The sequence below is a fragment of the Ammodytes marinus genome (assembly GCF_949987685.1).
Source record: "Ammodytes marinus genome assembly, chromosome: 3".
In the NCBI taxonomy this organism is placed as follows: Eukaryota; Metazoa; Chordata; class Actinopteri; order Uranoscopiformes; family Ammodytidae; genus Ammodytes; species Ammodytes marinus.
In genome coordinates this window covers 31,651,521-31,672,968 of record NC_137232.1, presented here as the reverse complement: position 1 = coordinate 31,672,968, position 21,448 = coordinate 31,651,521, and the positions used below count along the sequence as shown (strand labels likewise).

The following is a 21,448-nucleotide window of genomic DNA, read 5'->3' as shown; positions in this document are numbered from 1 at the left end:
AGACTGTGTATGTGAAAAAAAGCAGTTTAAAGCATTTTGTGGCTCCAGAGGGAGCTGCGCAAATGCTGATAAATTGCCTCAAGTCACTTGGAAGAGTTGGTTAGGGGTGAAGTTTGAAAATAAGAAAAGAGTTGAAGGTAAATACTAGCAGTAGATACTACTACAGAGGTTTGGAGTGAGAAAGAAGTGAGCTTACCAGACCACTGTAGGCCATGCACTCCTCACTTGTGCTTGAGGCTAGCACAGTATAACACACCCAAATCGCTGACCTGCATTGTCGAGTTGCATAATGGATAATGCAAGTGCTAGGTTTTGACAGTTAAGTATGTAAAAATATGGAATTAAAAAGACGATTGTGATGCTTTAAACAGCAAAAAAAAAAAAAAAAAAAAAAAATTATAAAGTGCCATCTCCATACTGGAATTAAGTTAGTGACTGATGACAGATGATTTTCTAACTCACCAAAGTCTTCTGGGAGCAACAGCAGGAGAAAATAACTGTGGGAGGATGGTGTAACACAATAGTGCATACAATTGGTTTGAGAAAAAGGACAGATAAAACAGAAAAAATTCAATTGTAAAAACTCAGTCGGATGTTTGAAACTAGGGTTTGGAGAAATCAACAAAAGTTAATTGTATATGGATGATGAATGTGGTTGGCTAGTATTGAAACAAAAGTAACATTGTTAGGTGTAAAAACAAGGATATTCGCAACAGGTCAAAGCCGGGGGCGGTCCATTTCCCCTTAGAGAAATAGAGTCTAGACATTGTCTGTATGAACTCAATGAGAGTCGTTTTTAAAAATCATGCAGAGGTGAAACGGGCACGCTGGATCACTGTTAATATACAAAAGCACGAACACAGCAAAACAGTCAGCAGAAATATCTCCGGAGACATTTATTATGCTGCTAAGACTTTCTTCTCAGCAAAGAGACGACAGCTTTGCAGACACTGTCTCTGTAGCACAGACGATGAAAACATTTGAGTCCCATCCAAAAAATAAGAAAGGTGTATAAGACAAAAAACATTCCCTCTTAATTAAATACATAAATATTGTAAAAATGTATTTCTAAAAACGTCTGCATAATGTTGTCCTTTTTTATTTTGTCATTGTTCAATATGCACTGTGTACTGAAAAGAGAAGCGTTAAATAGTAAGTTATGTCACTGACAAGACAAACCAATGGCTCTGCCCATCATTAACCTTTTCATAATGATCAGGTCCTGTAATCATGCGTTTCCATTACGATGAGAGCACAGGTGGAAGGCAAGATAGATGGAAAGGTTAAATAAAAATAAATCTGGAATAACGTGAGGTGAGCGGGGGCTGTGATTACTCTGATTAACAATGCCATTAGGTCTAATTGCTTCCACGAACTGTCTGTCAGCTAGTAAATACTGTGTCTACTATGCATGGATACCTGGACTGTCCAGTAGTCCTATACCATACATGTGTGCCTCTCAAGTGTCCGAGTTCTGTGTGGAAAGATGCTAATGTGTTTACATATGCACTTTCTTTAAGGAGAACGGTCTTTTGTATTTTGCTCAAATATCATTGGAACAATCTAGTATCAGTTTGCTGCAGGTCTAATGCCTCATTTCCACCGAGTAGAGCGGGTCGGGTCAGAGCGGCTCAGAGCGGGACAGCTCACTTCTAAGAATCTCGGTGTTGTTTCCACCGCCGACCCTACCTTTACTGGTAGGGCGGGGTTTATGACCCTACCTTTACGGGTAGGGCGGGGTTTCGGCTGGACTGCGATAGCCGCCGCCAGAATGTGGGTCAAACTATCGGGCTGTGGAACAGCTGTGGTCAAGCCAGCGGTCTCTCGTTTTTGCTGGGTCAAACCAGCCGCTTCTTTATTTATTCCCCCCGTGTTGTTGTGAGCACAGAAACGGCTCGGTGCAACTGATACAGTGAGCGAACAGCGCTGGCTGCGGCAGCTACGTGACATCGTAGCAGTGGGACATAGTGTAGCCAACTGGTTCATTTAATGACGAGGAAAAACACCACACAATAAACAGTGCTACGCTCACATTTTCGCCAACACACAAGACTCTTCACTCTAGCCGAGGTGACTACACACGGCGGAAATGATTCTTTCTACCAACTGTGGTCAAACCGGTCTCTCGTTTGGTCAAACCAGCCGCTTTCCCCCGTGTTGTTGTGAGCACACAGACGGCTCTTCGCTCTAGCCGAGGTGACTACACACGGCGGAAATGATTATTTCCACCAACTGTGGTCAAGCCAGCTGTCTCTCGTTTTTGCTTGGTCAAACCAGCCGCTTCTTTATTTATTCCCCCCGTGTTGTTGTGAACGTGTATTTACTAGCCTACTATCTATGGCGAAAACACACAGAAACGGCTCGGTGCAACTCATGAGCGAACAGCGCTGGCTGCGGCAGCTACGTGACTAGCAGTGGGACACAGTGTAACCAACTGATTAATTTATTGACGAGGAAAAACACCACACAATAAACAGTGCTGTGCTCACATTTTCGACAAAACACAAGACTCTCTTCACTCTTGCCGAGATGACTACACATGGCAGAAATGATTCTTTCGACCAATCAAATGACGGGGGTGTGTCGCTCCGCATTTTCGGACCGCTTTCAGGCGGCTAGTACCCCTACGGAGGAGTACTGAGATTGGGAGCGGCTCAGAGCGGTTAGGTGCGCTTTAACCGTACCCTACCCAACTTTTGGCAAATGAAAAGCCAAACTATCCGGACCAGACCGCTCCGATCCGACCCGCTCTACTCGGTGGAAATGAGGCATGAGTAGTATTGTGAAGTGGTTGTGCGGTTCTTTTTATCCTGGATTGGTCAGTGATCGGTGCAGCAGGCCATGACAGCTCTGACTACGCCATGTGAGGAGCCACCCGTTTGGTTCAGCAGCTTTTAGCAGGTTTCAGACATCCATAGTTCAGAGACTGAGGCCTCCTGCCAAAATCAATTGGTTGTGCCTTAAAGTCCATTAGTTTTTCTCTTGCCTGGGTTTGAGGTCCTCTATATCGCCACCAGACATAACTGCACTTAGGGATGGCAGTCACGGCACAAGCAAATTGTGAACACAACATTAACATAACATCACTTTTTTATTTGATGTGACCTTGTTTGCCAAAATGTCCTTTGAGCTCAGTTTTTGGTCATTAAGAACTTCTGATGTAAAAACAAATGCTCACTATTGACTAGCTGTGTTTGTCTGTCGTTTGGAGCTTATCAGGTAGCCTACAGAGCTTTTGCAGTTTTTTTCCTTCCTTTTTTTTCTCGAAAACATCTGCCTGTGTGAAACAGTGAAGAACAATTACAGTCAAGTCATACAAGTCATGGTCCTGACACCTGAACAATGGGCTTAAACGCTATGTAAAGCTCTGTACAGCTCAGAGGAGCTGCTGTTTTGTCTGATAATTCTCTGTAGTTACGTCACCACGAGCGAGCCCTTTCACGCTATCACTTTGCAACTGTCATTTGATGCGTACATATTTTACTGGAACATTTTGCTACTATTTAACTTCTTAAAAATGTGTTATACAGTTTTCCGTTCAACTCCTTATGCAAAAAATATGAGTGTGTTGATCCATATATTCTCCACACATCCCGACTGGGGCAAACTGTGGCTTAACAGCGAGCCAGTTGATGCTTCGCTTAACGCTGGGGGATTTACTCTACCATCCTTTAAGGTGCTACTCAGTTGGTTCGAAAGGTGCACAGCCTTTCAGACTGCAGTAACTCCCAGAATATCTGTTTGACCTCAGTTGGTCTTTCTTTCTTTCAGTTCACTGGTGGAGGTTGGGACTACAGCTTACCGATCTTTACCTGACTTCACAATAGTATGTGTTAAAAAAACTGAACTAGGTCTGTTATTTGTTTTGGGATGAATGTGGTATCTAAACATGAAAGCAGAGTTACAAGAACAGCAGGTTGAATTAAATGCTGTTCCCAAGAACACACTGCCACTTTTCATAAGACCTGTGTATACTTATACAGTACACCGACTAACTTTCTCTGTGAACTCACAGGCCGTCGGAGGACGAGGACGACCCCCTTTGCACCCCAGATGTTTTATAACTATCTTCTCCTCTCAAAGTCGAAAGTTCTTTAACGAATGATTTGCTCTCAGATTCCCCCAGACGGTAGCCTGGCATTCCCAGACCTGCCACTAGGCGCTGGCAAATTAAATTTGCTGCGCGTGTTGGTCTGGACTCTGGACACGCTCCGTTGAAGCTTTATCAAGAAAGCCAGAAATCTGGCTGGTGGTTTCAATTGGTTCTATCTAATATGGGCGCGCCAGAGCCCTTTATATGGTGCTCTGGGGAGGACGTAACCGGATGACGACAGTGACGTGCATGCGACGTCGAAGCCGTGATAGTAAACATCAAAGATGGCTGCGGATATGTTGTGTGAGTTTGAGACTGCTTTGGCCTCGACCCTTAACGATTTGGAAGACGGCACTCAAATCTTTCATTAGCAAGTAAGTGGAATGTTCTATTTTGCCGACCGACAACGGCAAACGTTTAATTTAACAATTTAACAGCTGTTCGCTAAACGAAAGGGGCTTACGTCGCCTTGTGCATCGCTCTGATTGGTTGTAGTGCTATCCAACTGCGTGCAGTGGCATTTGAAATGCACGAGTAGGAGCCGCCCCTTGAGTTGGAAATTACTATTGATCGTGGCCAGACCCTCTATCGTTCAAGATATCAGGGTCTGGATTTCCAGGCTACCCAGACGGTGCAATAGACATAAATAGTCTTCCCTACTCTCCACCTCTCGCGTGAAGTGCTTCTGTTTTGCACTCAGAGTCCAAATTTAAAAATAGTGTTTGACAGCTAGATTGCCTTCATTCTCTCTTCATATGTTTTTTTCCTCCCAGCTCTCCCTCAGATGTCTCCTCTCTGCTGATGAGAGCAGTCAAGCACTTTCATCCCCACTTTAGTTGTCCTTCCATCTTTTTATTTTAAGAACGTGTGCAATGGATTACCCCCCCCCCCACACACACACACACACACACACACACACATACACACACACCCCCAACCACTGTCCCCTTCAAAGCATTTGGATTAAGATGTGTGGAGGGCAAAAGAGAAGATGATGAAAAAGAAGAAAGAGAAAGAGAATAGAAGGAGGAGGAAGAAGGAGGCCCAGATTAGGAGGAGGAGAGTGAGTGGTGTGAAGAGCGAATGGGGGAGACCCTGAAGGAATAGAGGGGATAGGAGAGCATCATATTGAGTGTGCATGTGTGTGTGTGTGTGTTTGGTTGTGTGTGTGTGTGTGTGTGTGTGTGTGTGTGTGTGTGTGTGTGTGTGTGTGTGTCTGACTAAACATCAGGGATGTTTGACTGTTCAAACATCCGTGCAGCTTCACTTGTATATTTTCCTGATAGTTGTCACTTGGTTGCTTATTATCCATCTGTCGTCTCATTTGAAAAACCCAATAAAACCTGTTTGCAGTTGCTATGCTACTGTTTACAGTAAAACAGTCTGTGGAGCACCTTGGTAGCCCAATGTTTACCGCACATTCCGTTGAATCACAACGTCGCCAGTTCCAGTGGCAGGAATTGTTACTTTACACAAAAAATTGATTCTTCGCCTATACTTCTCAAACTACGGACCTTGCATGTGCGAGATGGCTGCTTGACCGCAGTCATGTGCACCTGTGAATAGGCATCTAATGCCATATTCATCACTGTGTTTGGGTCTCATCCAGGTGGAAATGCAATCCATACAGTTACCGCGTGCCGAAGAAAACCACTCTGCTCAGCATGTAGAATGGGCACCTAAGCAGCAGCATTAGCCCGCAAGTTTTCCCTTGCCAGAAGTGACCTGGGACGTACCATGTTTGTTTACAATCTGCCAGCCAGGTCCCTTTACTAATTTGCATATTGAGAACAGATCCCAGTGCGGGCAAATAATGTGAGTGCCAATTACAGTTTTTCTCAGTCGCTTTGATGCTTTTCTCACAACACTATTAACATTTGCACAGCAGTTAGTGTATATCTCAAAACAATTAGTGCAAACTGCAAAACCTAGTGGATAACCTGCAAAAGTACATCACTTGCTAAAAATGGATAGTCTATTCCTCAAAAGCAAGTATTCATGTCAATGAAACTGCCAGTGTCATGACACTGGAAGTCTTGACACCATCGTTTATGAACAAGATGGTCAAATGGCTTTGTCATGTTTTCATTATGACAGTTTATTCTCTCAGTGATTTCCAATGCAAACAAAAGGTCAGAACTCGGTGACACTACCTGAAAATGCTCAAGACAGCACTATACACTACTTGTACAGCCATTTGAAAACTACAGTAAAGTTACACATTGCTGTAGTTAGGGGAGTAAGTGAGTACAAGACACTGAATACGTATGTTTCACATTTTTACTGTATATGCTATTTGCAATTCTACAGCATTGTGCAAAAGAAAAATACACTTCAGTCACTTATTTAGAACACACATATAAAACCACCCTTTTGGTAGAGCTGTGCACAAATGTGAACAATATAACAGGACATATTGTAACTGAACATATACAGGTAAATCATTCTGGCACATCCAGACGTTCCTGTCTGTCTGGCCACATATTTTCATCTACATCACAACGGATATTATCCATTGCAAAACAGCGAGGAAAGTCATTGGTTACAACTAATACTTCACACACCTCCTCATGAGTGAAAGCTGAAGTCCACCTGAGAGCAATTGTTCAATTTAGGAGACATTTCCAGGAAAAAATGATAAAGAAAGGTATAATAATATAATATAAAGGTAATTTGATAACTAGTTCAACAATTTTGTATGTAATGACTCAAGCAATGAAATGAAGACTATTAGTTTTATTGGGAATGACTATTCAGCATCCATAAGTATAGTTCATTTTGACTGACATGACATAAGCAAATGACAATGTTATAAAACAGCAGAGAATTGTATGAAAGCAACTGATACATGTCCAAAAGCATTTGCAATTTGTTCAGAGGAAGGAGAAATTGCTACTATGATGTGCTCAAATGACTAAATGTTGCGGTGGTTGAACTAATAGTTATGAGAATGTTCATTCTGATCTGAGAAAAGCACCAAAGCAACTGAGAAAAACTGTAATATGTGAGGCGGGGCGAATGTAAACTCTATTACAAAATGATGCTTCAGATGCTCGTAATGTGATTACAACCGAGTGCTTGTTTAATCATGTGTCTCTGAGGTGATGATATTCCAGTTGGGGTCTCCATTTAAATTCACACGTGCACACACACCACCAAACAGCAACATATGAGAGATGAGGTGGCAGTTTCTGCTCTGCCAAAAGCAAACCAAATTACTTTCAGATACATAATTTCATATTCCTTCATGTGTCACACACTGAATTCTAATGATGTTAAAGATAGATAGATAGATAGATAGATAGATAGATAGATAGATAGATAGATAGATAGATAGATAGATAGATAGATAGATAGATAGATAGATAGATAGATAGATAGAGATAGATATGTCAACCAATAAAAACGTGTATTTTTCTTTACAGAAAAAGTCTGCAGTTCCAACATGGTTTTGGTTCATAGCCAGAGAGTAAAGGTGTAATATTGACTGACTCATATTCAGGTCTTCTGAAAGGGTTCCAAGACTTAGAGCAGCTTCTGTGTGGATGATTCAGCGTGTTACGCACTGCATGTGTGGTTTACACATTGTGATAATACATTGAGTCAGGCTGTGGTGTATGGGTATCACACACTTACAAATCCCAAAATGTAATTGTTGGATTATATATATTTTTTATCATCAGTTATGTATTAAAGAATATACATTTGGCTTCCCCAGCACCACATTTTGGTCGTTTTTAAAATATTCAGCTACAAAAACAATTTTCCTCTCTGCTGAGAAGCATGAAATGAGATTGTACTGTACACCACAGAGGACATTATTAACGGTCAGTGAAAATAGCTAGCTAATGCAGGACTTCTGCTATTTATATCAGGATCTGTTATGAGAGATTTGTGTGAAACCGGCTGAGCGATTCAAGTTTATTCAATTATGACTTTGTGTGAATGTGGTTTATACAGTAACTCAGAACGCTCTAAAATCATTCTGAATGTAAGAGCAATTGCAGTCTTTTGAAACATGTGTTGATTGATTGATTATTTTAATAACCACACAGCCAGGCTGGTGGAATTTGTTATCAGTATGGGTTGTATGGGTATGTTCCCTGTGTGGGTACACTTTTCTTCACAGGTTTTGCCTTAAAAGGGGTTTGATATTGTTGAATAGTCGCTGCTATTGTGGAATGAAAGCAAATGGTATAGAGGTAAATAACACACCGATAACGTTAAGTAAAAATAAGTCTCCTTAAAGTGAAGCACATGCCAGAAATAAGCATTCCCCTTGGCAGAAAGGATCCTTCCAGCAGATTTCATATGTACTCTTTGGCCATCCACTCCACAATTTATGTTTCTCGTACACACACACACACACACACACACACACACACACACACACACACACACACACACACACACACACACACACACACACACACACACACACACACATATATATATTCGCAGTCCATATTCCCATCAGTACACTTACTTTCTCTGTGCTCATCTTTCTCTGTCCCCCGACTCAGTCTCAGGAGCACAATAAGGGGATAATAATACAGGACTGAAGGTCATAGCTCTATTTAGACCCTCCTGATTATTTGTTGACCTCCTTTATGGCTCAAGGAGGTATATCTTCCCCCTAAACCATCAGTTACAAAGGAAATATATATTACACCCAAAGCGCGATTATGGCTGCAAATGTGATGGAGATGATATAGGGGTCTGTCCTGAAGTAGCAATTGAGAATCTGGGATGGGGGGCTCTATAAGCAACATGATCAGGTTCCAATCACAGTCACTCTACAGACAAAACTCCATTCACTTGTAATTAAGCCGAAGAAGACACACAGGAGACTTTGATATTTCCATGGAGACCATTGTGACAGTTTATCCCCTGTAGCTTGGTCACACATACAAAATGAACGGGCAGATCCACTTTTTGCGTCACTGGACGATACACATTTGAAATGAAACATGGGTGTTGGATTGTGTGTGTGCTTGTTGAGGGGGGAAGGCTAGCCAAACATGACATCTTCCACACTGACTATGTTTTGTAACAAGAGGTATATAGAGCACCTGCCTCAACAACAGGAGAAAGTAGAATTCACATGAAGCTGAAAGTAAAAAAAAAAAATGGCAGAAGTAGATCACGTGACTGGAAACCATCTGTGTTTATTTAGTATTAAAATAGCCTTTCTTAATTCCCTATTTCAGTACTGTTGCTGCTGCCTATGCTGATACATTCTCCATTGAAACCCATGCATTTTTAATGTAACTTGCTGTGTTTTTATAAGCCGTCGCCGATAAAGAAATGAGTTACTGTATATCTTAACACATTCCTTAAGTTCATATTGGGTTCATAGACGTAGGTACACATGCGGTTGCGTCGACATGCGCACGCACGCACTATCCATACCCATGCCTTTGCCTGCGTCGTGCAGCAGCTCATTAAGTTTGACCCACGCGGGGCTCCTGCGCGTGCACTCAGCACTTGGCGAACAGTCGAGCGGAGCACGCAGTGTTGTGTGCTGCTGCTGCTGCTGCTGGTACCGCGGGGCTCAGTTTCATCCCTCCTAGTCACGGTGAAGCAGTCTTGGATTCCTTCAGTGCTTTGTCGGGGATGCGCATCTGGAGCGGAGAGCGTCCCGAGGACAATTACGCATCGAGGCGCTCGGCTGTAGCTTTCCCTGTCCTCCTGACACCCACAGGAAATAATCACACCAGTTGAGGACAGGTCGGCTATTTCTTTTTTTGACAGAATGGCAGGTGCAAAGGGCCTCCTGAAAAAGCCGAGGTAAGTCACTGCTTATTATCCCCGGGGGAAATAAATGATAAACAATGTAGATGAGCAGGGTCTCTATAGGTTCTTAAATGATGTTTGATATTCAGTAACGAGCAGTTACTTTATGTATAGTATGTGTTTGTTTTATTGCGTCCATGGTGCTACCCTGTTTCCCTAAAATGTCACATATAGATTTACTGAGTTACTTGAAGCACTCTTTTAAATATATAGTAGGCTAGATGGGGCTATTTCAGCTGTTTCTTATTTTTTCCAAAGCGCACAAGATTGAAGTGAATGTGATGTGCCAATGCCCAATAACATGGCCTATTTCATTTTCAAATCATCAAAGCGTTGTGATTTGTGTGACAGTGCAAAGTGTGCCAGTGCGGTTAAGTGCTGGAAAACGCGCACCAACATCCACGCAGCGTTGCAGTAAAGCCGCTTTCACGGCCAACTGCCAGTGCTTGTGCAGTAAACAAAATGTTCCAGCTTGCCTTGCCTTGGCCAGAATGAGAAATGTGTGTCAATAAAGAAAATTGGACAGCAAATGTTTAATTTATTCACACTGTGTTTTTAATAAGGTATAGTCCTCTTGTTCGTCCGGTGTAGAATGTCAACATTAGAGTTCAAATCAAAGGTTTCTGCATTTCTCAGTCGGGACCTACACTTTATACACTAATTATTTAGTTATGTTGAACGCCGTCCAAAGCTTTAAAACACAAAGGCTATACCGCAAGAACTTGTTTGTGCACTAATATACTGGATTGATTCTGCTGCATTCTGGCGGGATCCTCAACATCAAAAGCGAATGCACAACAAATTAGAACCGGACCGGGGGTCAGTCCATGAAGGCCTCACATTTCACGGGGTTCATTGTGTCCTCGAATCTGGTTGATGCTCTCTGGCCCCGGCACCACGAGAGAGCACCAACCTGTCAGTCATCACCGTGTCGCGATGGAAAGGTCTTTAAGCATAAGATTATAAAGGTGGTCGTGCGTGACAAATCGATCCCGCAGGTCTGCCTCAATTTCCTGGGAACATCGCTCATTTGCATAAAAACCGGAAAAATACCTTCTTTTTTGCAGTGTTTTCTTTTCCTTAATATTTTTCTTACAGTGTCATTCGACTCCAATTTCCTGCATGCCTCCAACATATTCACTGCAGAATAGGTGCCTGCGTGTTTGCGCGTTTGATGTGCGCCTGCAAATGCAGCAGCCTATTTAAAGCACGTCATATAGGCTACACTTATCTCCAATACCTTTTTGAATTCCATGTGCCTCAGGCCATTCAGAGTAAAGTCACTCTTCATGTGACAGGCTTATTTATATCAGGGATGTTTGTGAACCGCAAATAGACACAGTGTCAACCCTCAAGGCATTCAACATGAAACGCTTTTAATTTGATTCGAAATATGTGGATTACAGAAAAAAACATCTGCTCCCATTTGAATATGCATCCCTCCCGTCCCTTTATTTTCCAAATTGAACCTCATTAATGCCATTCCAGATTATCTTCGATTCAGTTTATCTCTGTGAACGCATGCAGGGAGGATAATGATGCCTTCTTGGCATTTTCGAGTTTGCTATGTTGTGTTTAGACTCGCTGTAGTCTGAGAAACATTGTCATCATGACTGACTGTAGAATCCTAATGTCTCGTGCACCATATGAACATCACAATCACCTTTAAAGCTGGGGTATGTGATTTCTGATTGGTCAAAAATAACATGAGCTATACACTTTGACCAATCAGAGCGAGGCTCAGATTATCTGTTCTTATTGGCTGTTGGGACTGTCCATTCCCTTTGGCACAACTTTGTTTGTGTAGAGCATGTCAGGGAGGGACCACAGGGGAGGGACCAAAGAGAACAAGTGGAGCGGTTCAGGTATTTGAATTCAAATCTCTATCCCAACTGCCATTTTCTCAACAAATCCTCCACCCCAGCTTTAATGCGCACATACAGCATGTGGATGATATTTTCGTGCATAGAAATTGGAGACTGGCTGCAGGACACACTGATATCCTTTTGCCAAAGGCTACCGTCCAATAATGCTTCCAACATGCAGCTTTATTTTGCATTCATGCTGGTAGAGTCTGCAGAGAGAGACATCACGGAAATGTTTTCATCATAAATAATAATGTGATAGAAAAAGGACATGACTTTCAATGTCCAACAACTAAAAGTCTCTGAACTCCTCAATGAATGATGATCAGAAGCGGGCCAACATTTTCTTAAGGGCATCATTTTCTTAAGGAAGCTGTCCTGACCCTGTCTTGCTCGACAGAATTCAGCTCAAATTATTGAAATTATTGCCCTGTCTGACATAGCAGCTATGCGGTTAATTCATTGGCATAGTGCCACAGCTGCACAGCCCAAACTCAATTTTATTGTGTATTAATATGCAATGAAAATGAAGGATAATCTAATGCGTATGAACAAATGAGACAAGCGATGACGCTGCTCCAATCAGAGCAGGAGAAAACCTGTCAACCTGATCCAAGACTTTTGTCAAGATCAAGAGCGTTCAAGAAAGAGACCAAAAGCGTTTTTTTTAAAGGAGAACTTGCTCTGATAACGTCAACTCTCTGTGTCCTTTTTCGCCTTGCAGTAACTTCCAGTCTTCTGCCATGTTTGAAGGCTCCGAGACTATCGAAGTGGCGGGAGGCAGCACTGACAGCACCGTGGCCTCGTCCATCAGCGCCTGCAAGAAGGTGAAAAATAAAACCCAGAGCTGCTCTTGTTGGGGATGAACGTGTGTGTGTGTGGTGTGTGTGTGTGTGTGTCTGTGTGTTTTCTGTGTGTGTGTGTGTCCACCTGCGTGTCCCTCTGTCTGTCTGCTCTGACCCCTTGTCATCAATGTTTCGTGTGCCCGTGCACCTATCCATCATATCTGTCCCCCCATCACTTTCTGTGTACGTTTGTTCCCAGCGGTGCACGAGATTTTCATTTCCTCCTCCAGGTATCTCCTGTGACAGCCAGGGGCGGTGCGATAGGAGGAAGAGCCCGGCCCTCAGCCCAGCCCAGTAGATTTATCATCTCCCATCTCCCAGCGCTAAAGGGGAAATAGTACAGATCAGTATAGGCTGAGGTGGAGGCAAGATTGAATTTCCTTTCAAAGTGTGTGCAGATCTACAGTATATGTATGCTTCCTTTACTGTACACGTGTGTGTGTGTGTGTGTGTGTGTGTGTGTGTGTGTGTGTGTGTGTGTGTGTGTGTGTGTGTGTGTGTGCAAGTGTACTGGCCAGTGTGTGTTCCTAATTAGCCTATCGCTCATGATCTTAACTAACTTCCACTCTAGCGCCTTGTAAGAAGAGACACCAGGCGATGTCTTTCTCATAATTGGGCCTCGTGCTCCGCTGCCCTGTGCCGAGTCCTTTGATATGGTCGCTCTAAGCGAGATCAGCTGAGTCTACTACTATACCTCACTTCTATTTTACCTGGCCGAGGGCCTGCACAGATGGCCTTAACCTGAGGGGGGCAAAGCAAGGAGGGGGCGGCAGGATCTGTCACTAAAAATACACACAGTGAGGACACGCGTAATATCTGTCATATGTCACGGTAATTGCATAATAATCATTTATTTATAGAGTGTGGGTTTAGTCTTTAATCTGCTGTAAAAATGTAGTGCAACGTGTTTGAGATGTATCGTTTTAACACGGCAGATCATCTTTCTGTTTTAAAAATGAATAGATACAAATATCAGTGATTCTTGAGAAGTGGGACAAAACAGGGTGCAATGTTGAAAAAATACAAACCCTATGTTTAGGCAAATTAAATTACATGTATGTTTCCAACATATACTAAGCTACTGAGCTACACTTTGATACAACCTCCCAGCTTTCAAAATGGGCTTTTTACCTTGCCATTCCTTATTTTGTGTCAACACCGTCAGACACCAAAAACACAAATTTATTTTCCCTCAATTTATGATAGACCCATGAGAAGAATTGTGATCACAAGTATTCACCAAGACTGACAGAGGCCACAAAAAATATTTTCAAAATGTATATGACTATAGATATTTTATATCGATTTTCCTCTATGTTCTTCAGTTGAACTGTGTAATATAATGTTTACTTTAAAATTAACAGTTATCAAGGTGTGTTTCAAATTTCAAAATACATCATGTTAGGTGACTGGTTAGATTTTCACATATGACCAACCATTCCTCAACAACTATGAAATATCATTATGTATTATTATCATAATAATATAAATCTGACATAGTTGACACATATCTGACGGAGTTGACAAGTATATCTGACGGAGTTGTCAAGTATATCTTATGAATTTGACATATCGGACGGTGGTGACAAAAACCCAGATAACCATCAAATACGTAGAATAATCAATAACAGTGATTTTATAACAGCATATTATTGGTTGAGCGTTAATTCAAGATTCACATCACAGTCTTTCAATCAGACTTGCTCTAAAAGCCTCATTTTGTAAATCATCCTGTACTTTTTTAAGAATCATCCATGACTAAATAAGATTGTTAGAGTTTCCATAAATACAGTATTAGAACAACTAAACCCTATTTCTGTATTAAATATAATTATAATAACTTGAAAACCACCCAAATATGATGCCTTCACATTGAATGTCAACTCCGTCATTGGCCTGTCACCACCGTCAGACAGGAAATCTGACGGAGTTGACATCTGACGGTGCTGACATATTTAACGTTTCTTAAACAAAACAAATGGAATTCCTAGTAAGCCATTAGTTTTTTCTGTTGATGATTGGTGCTAGTATGAACTACTTCAGGAATATAAAATGATCGAAACATTTCAAATAACTTACAGAAATTGTAAGTTGGTGTTGACATATCATGGTTGTGACGCATGACTTTCAAGATTTGGAATGTAAAATATTCTAAAACTACAACACTTATCAGAGCCTGTCTGACTCTAATGTACTCTGCAGAGGTAGAATGTGACAAGAGGTCCTTCATGATGACAGCTGCCCCTTATTTTGGCAGATGTTCTTACATTTTAATGGATTGTCTGACGGTGGTGACAAAAAGTGTCCCACCACTTTGAAACCATATAAAACATGAATGTGTTGACGAAAAACAGTTTTTATTGATATGAGAGATTATTTAGTGTAGTTTATGATGAAAACAACACCTTTTAATCATTAAAGTACATTTTTAATAGGTTTTATTGCATATGAAAGATTGAAACCCTCTCTGTGGACACACTGTTTTGGACGTCGTGAGAAGATAACAAGTATCATATATTTGACATAATAATGATAAAATTAAATTTAAGGGGATAATTGTGCTCCAGACATTCTATTCTTAATCCCTTATAACATCTACAATTTTAAATATTTTTATTTTTAAAGATAACAGCAGTTACATATGGAAGACGGCCTTTCGTCCCGGTTCTCAAGAATCACTGATGGTTTAACCCTATAGGGCTCAAGGGAACCATTCATTGTACCCTTGTAAATAAATCGACATTTTAATTGGGTCAGTAAAATAGAAAAGTCAATATTTAAGACCAATGAATATCAGTCAGTCGGAGAGGGGCACTTGCCTGTCATTGACAAAGGCAGCTCTGTGACTGTAGGCTTTATCCTAAAGGCTTCAATAAAGTGTCCCTCCCTCCATGGGTGAGAGAGAATAACTGTCATATATATACTGTGCAGTGTCTGCTGAGCTGACTGATTATCGATCCTGTGCCAAGGACACTTATCCTGAGACAAAGGTCAACCGATCCCAACAACCAAAGAGGGAGATTGGCAGATGAAAGTAACTGTGTGTGTGTGTGTGTGTGTGTGTGTGTGTGTGTGTGTGTGTGTGTGTGCGTGCGTGCGTGCGTGCGTGCGTGTGTGTGTGTGTGTGGCAGTGCCTGTGTCTCCATGTATTGCAGCTTTATTGTTTGCTGCATGCTTTACCTAAGCAGGATTATGTCTGTGCCGCAGGTGCTGTGCAGCAACAGTGTTCTGGACTCCTCAGATTACTGGATGAGGAATGAGAAAGCTCTGTGCAGACTGGGCCTGCTGGACGACGACACAGAGGGCAGCTGCACCATGGTGAGTAGCACACTGTGCACCATGAAGAGAGGCCTCTGGGCAGCAAAGATCGACCAAGGCATCTCTAGTCTAGAGCTTTGTGGCCGCAGTAGACACGTCTGTGGTCCTCCAATGACACTAGGTTTGACTTTCAAGGCAGAAATAATGTGAGATGTCATCTAATGTCTGTCGTGTGGGTATGGAGATGGTGTAAAAAAGTGAGTTGGGGTTGATGATGCATAAATACGCCCGATCAACTGTGTTAGATGGGAAACTTTGAGCCAGAGAGATCAGTGAACCACTGTATTGTCAGCCTGGCATGAAGTTAAACTTCAGGTGCCTTGCACTTGGTTTTGATGGGAAGGAAAATTCATCTTAAAAACTATTCACAAATGGAAAAATCCTTAATTAATGTATCCTCTGTGCAGTTGTTGACGGACGTGATGAATACGTTGCCAGTGCTGTGAATGAAAAGAAGACTTGGCCTGCATTGGGCTTCATTGAAAATGAGTCGGAATGGTATATTTAGTTTTTGCATCTTCGAATGGAATATAATTTTTCATTATCCCTTTGCAGCTTAAAATATACCAAGATATTCCTTTTACAATTATACTGCTGCAAGATTGTTAAAACTATGCCCATGTACAGTCTCACAGAGCAGTTAACAGTAATGTAAACTCCAAATCTTGTTAAAGTGCTACTTTTTAGTTCAGTCAATGTTTTAATGGGAGCTCAACATCATGAATTATGAATAACAAAGGGGTGATAAAACAAAGCAAAGTACCATAGCAGGGTTTTCAAGGAGGCCATTAAAACTTAAAATAAAAAAATTATGCCTTGAGCAGAAGATACTTGTTCTTTTTAATTCCTCCATGTTGGACTGTAGCGGGTCCATGTTATCCAGAGTAAATGTCAGGAACCCACGTCAAGTGTTTTTCAAATGGTTTAGCCTCCCTCCTCCTCGTCCCCGAAACATGCCTCAAGTGTTTGATAATCATCGCCAAGGTAACGGGAATAGCAGTAATTTAGCAAAGAGCATCATTCTCACACACTCATGTCACACATCATAAGTGTGAGCAGCCGCTTGCTGAATTGAATGTTCCTGAAACCCCGAGACACCAGCTGTATCATCTAGGACAAGACGTGCACATCACTCAAAACAAGTGTGTGTGAGTTTGTATCAGACATTTCTTCAGAATTGTTGTTTGGTATCTGATGCGGCTCTCAGTATGTGGATTTTTTTGAGGGGGGAAATGTTCCGTATGTCTCGCCCTCCGCTGATCATTAGCTGGAGTCCCGTGAAGCAGATGCATGAGCTACGCTGCCATGACTCTTTTCTCTCCTCATTATTTTCTACTTGAAATGCTATTTGTGATGGCTGCCGACTTGAGAACAAAAGCATCACTTGTGCCGCCCTCGTTTGTGCGGAACAGGCCTGCTTCTCATCAGGATTCCTACCTGAGTTTGGCATAGACAGGACAGTTTAATCTTCATTGCTCTTTTGTGAAAAGAAAAAAAACAATAGGCTAGAGAGCTTCAACTTCACAGTTCTTGCTTTAACGAGAAAATGTTGGTTTGTTTTTTTTTTGCCTTGGGTTGGTTTTCTGTGAATCAGAGGGAAACTTTTGAATGTCGAGTGCAAACAAGATCCAGTCGGTCCACCCAGCATGCATCACTCTCGTACTTTGACGTGACAGACTGTCTCTCAGACTCTCTATTCTCCGTGGTGTGTGTTACGTAGGGCGCAGATCAATCAAACAGGAACGCACAACTGGTGACAGTGTGTGAGAAATGAACAGGGAGACAGAAGAAAGGCAGAGTGTGGAAAACGGAGCTAAAAAAAAAAGTGAATGACAAGAGAGTTTGTTAATGAACGTTTTGGTTTTAAGGAAGAGAAAGGAAAGGCCACAAAACTCCACACAAGAATTATTTGGGGTGTGTGTGTGTGTGTGTGTGTGTGTGTGTGTGTGGGGGGGGGGGGGTGTTCCTCATTCCAGTCAAGGGTCCAAGGACAGAGGGTGTCATATTGTGTACGTACAGTGACACCCAGTGAGGCACATGGCTATGGCTATCGATGTATATAATGTCTAGAGGATTTGATTTGTTTTCATTTACTTGGCGTTTTTTCAGCTTTATTAATGGATCAAAGCAAACATAGCATCGAACAGTTTGTAGGTTTCTTAATAGGATGAAAAACAGCATGCTCCGATTTTACTCGAAGCGGACTTTTTAGAGGTGTATCTTTTGATGAACTTGCAGATCCAAAATCAACCCACATTTGTCTATAATGTTGAGTTTTTTCAAGAAATGTTTGTTCAATGGGGGCGCCCTTAGCTCAGTTGGTAGGGCATCCCCCCCTAGGCCGGGCCCAGCAGCAGACCCGGGTTCGATTCCTGCCCGTGGTCGTTCTCTGCAAGTCACTCCCCTCTCTGCCCCATTTCACCTCTGTCTCTCTGCACTATCAATAAAGCATAAAAATGCCCAAAAAATATCTAAAAAAAATGTTTGTTCGAGAGTCAAAATCAAAAGTTCTGTGTTAATGTATTCAGGAACACGAATGGTGCAAAAGGCTTTTAAACTGTGAGCTAAATAAAACACAATGTTTTATTTATTTTTTTGTCACCCACCTCTGGCTGCATCATGTTGTCACCTCTGCTGATCAGTCACTCATGTTTTAATGCATGAAGTCACAGAGAAGTGTCATGTTGCTGTGACTGTCACACTGAATTCGTCGCACCTCTGAGAGATTTGATTGGCTGAGCACTTTGACAGATGTCACCTTACAACTTTTATTTCTCTGTCAGGCAAATCTGTGCTTAATCTCGTTTTAAAACTCTGATGTAAATTGAGCTTATCCTTTAATTGACATGTGTATTCAACTCATGTGAGTATATACACTTTGAGATAAAACATATGATGACAAAGCTCGAAAAAAATTTGACAATCCAGCTATAAAACGTGATGATGATGAACATAAACATACATGCAAAACACATAAAAAATCAAACAGTGGAGAGCAAATGTCAGCTGCACACGACACGTATGATATATTTCCACTGTCTAGAATTTAACTTCATGATAGGAGTTGCCAAATGTTTCAAATGCGGAAAAAAACACTGTCCATTCCACTTGGCTATCCCTCTTCCTGCTTTGGGCAGAGTGTGATCCATCCATCACCAGATTCAAACACTTCCATCTCCCAGGTGTTGTGTCCCGGCCTGTCCTCTCACAGCCGAGGCAGAGGGGAGAACGGAATAAACATGCCAATAGCTGTGGCAGGAGCCTTGACTTACAACAGGATCATAGCAGGAAGACCAGCCTTCTTTCCCTTCTGAACCTAAACTGAACCTCTAAACTTTCCCTATGCGCCTTTTACTTCAGACTGTCCATGTGACAGTATGAGAAACTGCAGTCAAAAATGACACCTACTTGTCTAAGTAGCCTTTGTCTAAGTAGCGAGGCAATATTAGTTATTCTGTGTTATTGAAATCTATAATTAAGGACAAAATACTATAATAGTTACTATAAAGTTCATGTGTGGAGACAATACAGTAGGGTATGTGTCGGCCTCTGTGGCAGCTAGTTAACTGGATAGGTAATTTACTATGTCAAAATTAGTCGATTTAAGCTCTTTAAACACAGAAATCTAATTTCATATGCACTACCTTCCGATGTCAAAACAAACAAAAACATATTCTAGTTAAAACATGTCTTCGCACTCCTCCAAATGTGACAACAGCAAATGATTATACTGTATATTACCTACCCAGCATCGGCTAACCCGCATCTGTTCATAATCTGCTGTTAGCCATTTTAATTATAGTCCTTTCCTTTAGAGTTTTTTGTTCTCTTGAATCAGCTCATTAACATGTTTCTTTCCATATCCACTCATTACATTAACGATCCTTTGGGAAATGTATGCCTACGTGTTCCCACAGGGTAATGTATAGGTTCCCCAGAGATGCTAGTCTAAATCCCCCATTTTCCAATACATAACCATATTACTCATGTCGTGAGAAGAGCCAGCATCAGCTTCTTGATGTTCTCTTTAGCCCAGGGCTCCAAGCTGAGCTAATCACGGCCAATTAATTGTATGTGTGTGTGTGTGTGTGTGTGTGTGTGTGTGTGTGTGTGTCTTCATATACGTATCCTGTTCTTTCAGCTAGAAAGGCAAAGCAGTTAATGAAGTTCACACGGTTTTCAAGAATGATGCATTCAAATTTTTTTTTATTGTTCAAATGCTAGATGGATAGGAAGCAGCTCAGTCAGCAGTCAAAAAGGCTGGACAACTTTGTTGTTTAGCATGTGGAATTTCATCACATTTTCTATTATGATTTGTGAAAAGCCGATGTTATGCATTTGATCAGTTATTAAAAGTTATGGACTCAAATAAGGCTGATTATAGACTGGTCTGGTCTCTACACAAGCGCTGTGTAGCTGTTGGGTCACATCACAAAATGAATGTGGCAGAGTCACTGAGCCTTAATGTTGTTTCAACCCCAAACTTAATTTAAATTGAATTAAAATCAAATGAATTATAATTAAAGCTGCCAGCCACTGAGATAAGTCAAAGCACTTTAAAACTGAGGGCGATATGTTTAGTTGTGTGACCTCGGAGTGAGAATGAACCCACAACAGCAGAGCTTCACAGGGGCTGTGGGGGGAATTCTAGTTTACATTGAAAAAGTGTTTGCTTAATTCTTTCAAGCAGCCTTATGTAACTGTTGCTTTCGGGTGAGAAACACCACAAAGACACAAAACATGCATACAGTAAGAAGTGCTTCATGTTCTGTGTAACCAAACAAAAATCTGCGTTTGAAGTCATGAAAATATATATTTGTTTTAAATAGAGAGACAGAAGGATGAAGAGCAGCAGCTGTGTGTAGGAGGATCAGACTAGTGAGCAGAGAGGGAGGACTGCTGAGGAGGAACGAGGCTTTGATGTACAAAGGAGACTATAATGTTACTAATGGTTTGCTTTATTGACCATGTCTGTGTTGTATTACAACTGTGTGCTGTAGTATCTGCATACAATGATAAGACAGACAGACAGACAGACAGACAGACAGACAGACAGACAGACAGACAGACAGACAGACAGACAGACAGACAGACAGAAAAAAAGAAATCTGCCATTTTAAAAGCGTTGTACGTCCGAGGCTAAATGAGATTGTATGCATAAATAAGTTGGGACAATGAAACCCATGTGTGGGGTATTGCACATGCAAATTGTTAGGGTTTTCCACATGTGACAAAAGAAATTACAATGTGCTTTGTGAAAATGTACTTATAAAGAAACTTAACTTAACACACATTTACAAACTGTGCCTCCAACAATACCTGAACCTACTGCAGTTAAATTTGGCTGAAGGGTCGTCTGTCATAAACCCCTACCAAGTTAACAGAAAAGCGACAAAGCTTTTGCTGAAGATAATTGGCTGAATACCTGAACTCAAAGTCTGCATCCCATACAATTACATGTGTACAGTATAAAACAAAAACAGTTAAAGGAAAATATTATGTAACTAAAATGGAAAAACTCTGAAAAGCAT

General features: G+C 41.5%; 1 protein-coding gene across 1 annotated transcript in view; it reads left to right on the top strand.

Annotated features, from left to right (window-relative positions):
• The window catches only part of sphkap (SPHK1 interactor, AKAP domain containing), a gene marked incomplete at both ends in the record, with an annotated part of 50,691 nt that overhangs the window by 14,689 nt on the left and 14,554 nt on the right, over nt 1–21,448 (top strand). Inside the window, 2 exons of the mRNA XM_080024850.1 lie at nt 12,479–12,581; nt 15,807–15,917. Coding sequence (XP_079880976.1) covers nt 12,479–12,581; nt 15,807–15,917 — 214 coding nt within the window. The remainder of the gene's footprint in view (nt 1–12,478; nt 12,582–15,806; nt 15,918–21,448) is intronic.